Consider the following 6,771-nt stretch of genomic DNA (forward strand, 5'->3'; position numbering starts at 1 on the left):
CAATAAAGTTAACCAAGCTGGGGTCAAAAATGGTGTAAATACAAGTGAGAAATTATTTAAAAAGTAAGATGTACAACAATACGTTTATATAAAATAGAAATAACATAGAGTATTAGATTTAAAATGAACAGGAGATGTATTAACACATAAAAATAGAAAAGTAGAAAAAAAAAAATTGTACATACTTAAGAGACGGAAAAATGTGAAAATAAATAATGGTCAAGAAAAAATAATAATAAATAAAGAACAAATAAGGATTATCCAGCTGTTGTGTTGAAAGGCAGCACTAGAATGAGTGAAGGCGGTTATGAGGTAGAGTGGGGAGAGATTTGAGGGCTTAAGATGGTTACAGATGAGCAAAATCAAAGAAAAATATATTAAAATATAAAGATTATAGGAAAGTATGATAATAATAATAACTCAAATTATTAATTATTATTTCTAAATTATGTATTTATTTCTGGGCCTAAATGGTCTACAAGTGGTGATAGTGTTGCTATTTTATATAAATGGATTCTACATCTAAATTGCTAAATTGTTTTAAAACTAAATATTATTACCACAGCATCCTTGCATTGGCTTACGACTCTGTTTGAGAACCAATGCAATAATGGATGATATCAAACAAATGTATATGTATTTTAAAAACCTAACTCTTACTTGTTTTTCCTTACATTTTATTATCAATATTTCAGTGAGCCTTACTTTGAGCAATTTAATTTGAAAAATAAGGTCGGAGTCGCAAATACAGCTTCCCGTTTGGCTTTATATCTTATGAGAGATGAGCCTTTAGAACAGTTGGATCAGAGCCTACAGCATGCGCACGATTACTTTGTCTTGAACCCTTGCAAGGTAATATTTTTTTAAATATAACTTTAATATTCACATTCTATAGCATGTTCGAACTAAAGGTTATCATATCATCATGGATTAGTTGATTTGTATTATTTAATCCTTATTCAAATATTACTTTCTTAATATTTATTATTATTTTGGTTAACTCTAACTAATCTTTTATTTAGCTATTGTATTTAAAGTTAATAAATACCAATATAAATAATAAATATAACAAATAAAAGTTTGTTGTATTTAAAATAAGCTTATTATGATCCTTTTTTTCAATTCTTTATATTTTTCCTCCCTCAGGCCAGTTTTGTATTAAATTAATTATGTATTGATATAATTTAAATCATTAATAATATTATCATATAAAATATTAAATCATTTTATGTACAAGTTATGAGAAAAGCAAATCTGTTGTAATGAGTTCATTTAAAGTAATACATAATATAAATTAATCTTATTTATATATAATATAAAACAACCTAATTATTAAAAAGTTGAAAAAAATTATTAATTCAATATTAGCATTTTTTAATTTTATTTTCATATTAATTACTAAAGACGTTGGAGGATACGCTGCTTACGCCTAGTGCAATAAAGCCAAATTACCTGTGAAAAACAAATTAACTTGCACTAGTTTTTGTTTAGTTACCTTTATTTGTAAACATTTTCTTTTAATTATAGGAAGATAGTCCGGGTGGCGGTTAATAAAGGTATCAAAATAGTAAAAGAAAACAATTTATTGCTAGCAAACGTTTCGCCCCACATTGCAGGACCTCATCAGAGTCAAGTGAAAAACAAGATACAAACATCGTAACAATTGACAAAACATTATAATAAATATACAGAGAAAATATGAAAATAAAATAAATAATTTTTTGTTTTGTTTATGAAATCTATAAAAGAAATAATAATAATAATTTAAGGAACTAATTATAAACGAGAAACTAATTACTAATAGATAGATAGATAGTATCTATTAGTAACTCATTCCTAGTTCTCCTATATGTATTCTTCCATAAATTATTATCATTATTTCTTTTATATATTTTATAAACAAAATAAAAAATTGTTTATTTATTTTATTTTTGTATTATCTCTGTATATTTATTTTTATGTTTTGTCAATTCTTACAATGTTTGTATCTTGTTTTTCATTTGGTCCTGCAAAGTGGGGCGAAACGTTGGTTAACAATAAATAGTTTCTTTTAATATTTTGATATCTTTATTGATCGCCACCCAGTCTTCCTACAATCTACTTCATACTGTCAACTATCTTCTAATATTTCATTTAATATTAATTATTTTATTAGCTGATAATTGTCCCTTAAAAACATCTATTTCCATTGAAAACTCGAATTTATAATTTTATAGGATTACAATACAAGACTTCCCCCTTACTATCTATTTCATATATAGGTTAGTGAATGTATAAATGATCTTTCATCATTTTCTCACATTTCTTCAATTTCAGGTTACTGCTCAGATGGACAGGGCTGAAGTTGAGAAAACCATTTATTTTAAAGAAAATAAAATGAAAATCTTGTCTGATATTAAGAGGTAATTATTAAATCTCATGACAAAATTTTATTAAATTTTCTTATCTTACTTATATTATTATTTTTTTTTTTTTAGGTTATATTCATTCCCAGGATATGAAGTTGAAAATGAGCATATTATTAATAGTTTAAAAGATGATTTTCCGGAAGAACTTATCAGTTCATTGTTAAAATATTTAGAAAGCAAAGGTGACCTTGGTGCGACGTTCAAGAATATTAAGGTTTGTTATTTACTTCATGGATATAGTTCAAACCTATATAATTCTAATAATTTTTGTTGTACCTTTGTACCTGAAAACAAAAAGTCCCTCTAATTAAATATTTTATAATAACTAAAATATGAAGATGGTCAGGGGTGCGGTAAAAAAAAAACACAATAAAAGTTAACAACTATTTATTTGTCAACGTTTCACCCCACTTTGTAGTGGTTCATCTGGGCCAAAAAGATACAAAAACAATTAAAAATATTTTGACATAGTAAGATAATAAGATAGAAAATGGTAAATTAAGGTAGGGTTAAAATTATGTAGATATAAGTAAAAATAAAATTATATAAAAATGAAAGAAAAGAAGAAATAAAATAATATTAATATAAAATGACAAAAGACAATGATTAGAATAAAAAAAATTACGGAAACTATTAGATTAAAATTATTAGTTGCAAACTATTAATATTTTTAGTGGTTTTTGTATCTTTTTAGCCCTGATGAAGCTCTGCAAAGTGGGGTGAAATGTCGGCCAATAAATAGTTGTTAACTATGTTTTGTTTTTTTAACCACACCCCAGACCATTGTAATTTGAAATAATACGGTACATCTTTCATTTCATGGGGACATTTCAATTTCAGTGGGAGTCTTGGCTGAAAAAAAAATATATATATGTATATAATTTTATAACAACATAATGGCTTAAATAAATATGTAAGGTTATAGGAGGGGACCCATACCTCATTGAAATTTTTATTTTAGTCTAGAGCAGTGGTTCTCAAACTGGAGAGTCCCAAGCATATGCCATGGGTGACGGAAACTAATGCCACTTTCTCCAAATATTACATAAAAAAAAAAAGAAAAGAAAAAAATCAAATTCAAATAACAAATTTTAACATTCAAACTTACAATACATTGCATTCCAGCATTTACTTTGAACTTTTTTTTTCTATTCCTAAATATTTAACCATTCTAAGTATAATTGTGCCATAAATGTTTTAGCCTAGCAAGTCTGCTGCGAAATTTTGTTTGTCCAAGAAGGGTCCCCTGGCAAAAAAAGTTTAGGAAATGCTGGTCTATTTGATACTAGTTTTTAGTTATAGATAGTATAGTCCTCCTTTCTTCTATAAATGTAGAAAGAACCTTTCTATATTGGAACATTTTTTCTTAAGACTCATTTCTTATGACTCTGAGCTTACAAGCTGTTTATTCCCCAAGTTTCATTAAAAACTGTTCAATAGCTGATAAAAAATGAGATGTCCTAAGGAATTATGACTATCTATGTCAATTGTAACAGAAGATGTTTCAATCCCTTGTTTTATAATTACCTTACTATTGCATGTGCCTTAAACCATAACAATTTGGATATGTTTGACATGGCTGACCCTATGTCTGGGGGTTGTTCAGCACATCACGTCTCTGATAAGACCTGTTTATATTTGGCCCAATATAATTAATAAGTCTAAAGACTCTAAAATGTGAAAACTAGATAAGGTCTGAACAAATTTTTTTCCGATTGATTACCATTCTTCTTGTAGCTCAGCTAATCAAAGAGTAGAAATTTTGAAGCCTCTCTCCTGCAAGATACAATCTTGCCGAAGGCCTCCCCTTCATATTGGTGAGTAATCTACCTGTCGATGAGAACTAGTGTTTTTGAGAAGTGTAATTTACCTTTCTATTTGCTAGTCTGGTTACCTCTTGGGTTGGTGCCTTATTGTCCTATAATGCTGGTGCATGGTCCATTCAGTTGTTTTGTTGGCTTATTTTCCCTCTAAAATGTCCTTTCATCCTATTTCATTTTAAGTTTTAGTAAATGATAAATTAAAAAAAAAAAAGGTACTTTTAAAAAATTCTATTATAATAATTTATTTGTTACAGGTTAAATTTGGTGAATCTAAAGATATTGTTGAATTATTGTCGAGGCTTGTTGATGAGCAGTATATATTAAAGACTGGAGTGATTAATGTTAGATACGTGCATGCTCAATTCTCAAAACCTTGGCTTGTTAAATCATTTCATCTTCTTCGGCATAATCGTGAAAGCATGGAAACTTTTAATTCAAATTCAGCATATACAATTTCATTTATCAATAGCGATAAGAAGAAAAGAAAACCTAAGACTGAAGTAGGATTAGATACAAGTGGAAGTTCTATAATTTCTGAAGAAATAAAAGGAGACGAGCCTCTTGCAAAAAAAGTTAGACCTAATGAAAGCAGCGAAGATAACGAAAATACAGCCATGGAAATTTGTTCGGTGGATCTATCTAATAAGGAAGAGAAATTAGTTGACAAAAATTGTTCAACAATCCAAAATGTTGAAAGCAAAAGGAAACATGAAGACGATGATAGTTACTCGGATTGTATACTTCCAACAAAAATAGTGAAACTAAATGAGTCTTTGGAACATGTATCTAAAGAAAGAACAGGTGAACAACTTGAAGAAATGAAGCCAAGCAATACTGCTTCTAATAAAGAAGATATATTACCTTCTAATTATGACCCAGCTATTTCAAATACATCATCTCAGATGCCAGAACGATCTGATTTGGAAAAACTTGATATGGAAACAAATCCTTGGACTGATGGAACTAAAGAAGATGACGATTCTTCATCTGCTTCAAAACAAACTGTTACAAATAACTCTTTGCCTGTACCAGGACCTATATCTGATTCAGATAAACTTGATATGGAAACTAATCCTTGCACTGATGGAACTAAAAAAGATGATGATTCTTCATCTGCTTCAAAAGAAACTGTTACAAATAACTCTTTGCATGTACCAGGACCTATATCTGATTCAGAAAATAGATATGGAAATCTTATGGAAAATGGAAAAATTATGGAAAATCTTGATATGGAAACTGATCTTTGCACTGATGGAACTAAGGAAGATAACGAATCCTCTTCTTCAAAACAACCTGTTACAAATAACTCTTTGCCATTGCCAAAGGCTATATCTGATTCAGATAAACTTGATATGGAAACTAATCCTTGTACTGATGGAACTAAGGAAGATAATGAATCCTCTTCTGCTTCAAAACAACCTGTTACAAATAATTCTATACAGGTGCCAGAACCTATATTTGATTCGGAAAAACTTGATATGGAAACTGATCTTTGCACTGATGGAACTAAGGAAGATAACGAATCCTCTTCTTCAAAACAACCTGTTACAAATAACTCTTTGCAAGTGCCAAAGGCTATATCTGACTTGGAAAAACTTAATATGGAAACCAATCCTAGTACTAATGGAACTAAGGAAGATAACGAATCCTCTTCTCCTCCAAAACAACCTGTGACAAATAACTATTTGCAGGTGCCAAAGGCTATATCTGACTTGGAAAAACTTAATATGGAAACCAATCCTTGTACTGATGGAACTAAGGAAGATAACGAATCCTCTTCTGCTTCAAAACAACCTGTTACAAATAACTCTTTGCCGGCACAAGAACCTATATTCGGTTCAGAAAAATTTAATACAGAATCTAATCCTTGCACTGTTGGATCTAAGAAAGATAATGAATCGTTTTCTGCTTCAATAAAACCTGTAATAAATACGTCTTTGCAGTTGCCAGATCCAATATTTGATTCGGAAAAGTTCATTATGGAATCTAATGCATGCATTGTTGGACCTAAGGAAGATAACAAATCCTCTTTAACTAACCAGCCACCTGTTTCAAATAACTCTTCACAGCCTTCTGAACCAATATATAATACTGAAAAAACTGAGGACCCATTGCAAGATAATTCACGTGTTATAATGAAAGCGACAAGAAAGAAATGGGTTTCGATGCCCAATGAAAATTTTAACCAGCTGACAAAATTTGATACATCGTAAGTATACTTTAATTTGGTTTTATTATTCTTTACTTCCTTAGCATACTTACTTTGAACTCATTACTGGTTTATGTTTCATTAAATGAAATTACTTTTTTAGAGATGTCAAACATGTTAACATCGTAGCTCGCCCTTGGATAAAAGTAGATGGTAATTTAAACCGACGCGTTTTGGACAGAATGCTTGGTTCTGTTTTGGGTCATTGTTTAACATGTCCTGGAATAACTGTCCAAAAACTTCAAGAAAGATTTACACCAGCATTACAACCAGTTCATACTTATGAACTAGTTGAGGTAAAATAAATTATCTCTCTTTTTATATATGTTTG

At 29.4% G+C, this 6,771-nt stretch overlaps 1 protein-coding gene across 1 annotated transcript in view; it reads left to right on the forward strand.

The window, feature by feature from the left end:
* Nucleotides 1-6,771, forward strand: part of LOC106685320 (general transcription factor 3C polypeptide 1) — a gene marked incomplete in the record, with an annotated part of 47,426 nt that overhangs the window by 35,161 nt on the left and 5,494 nt on the right. Inside the window, 5 exon segments of the mRNA XM_067045955.1 lie at nt 696-852; nt 2,317-2,402; nt 2,478-2,622; nt 4,486-6,440; nt 6,544-6,736. Of these exon segments, the coding sequence (XP_066902056.1) occupies nt 696-852; nt 2,317-2,402; nt 2,478-2,622; nt 4,486-6,440; nt 6,544-6,736 (2,536 nt within the window).

This window comes from Halyomorpha halys, unplaced genomic scaffold, assembly GCF_000696795.3.
Source record: "Halyomorpha halys isolate HHAL.00 unplaced genomic scaffold, Hhal_1.1 Scaffold32.1, whole genome shotgun sequence".
Taxonomy (NCBI): Eukaryota; Metazoa; Arthropoda; class Insecta; order Hemiptera; family Pentatomidae; genus Halyomorpha; species Halyomorpha halys.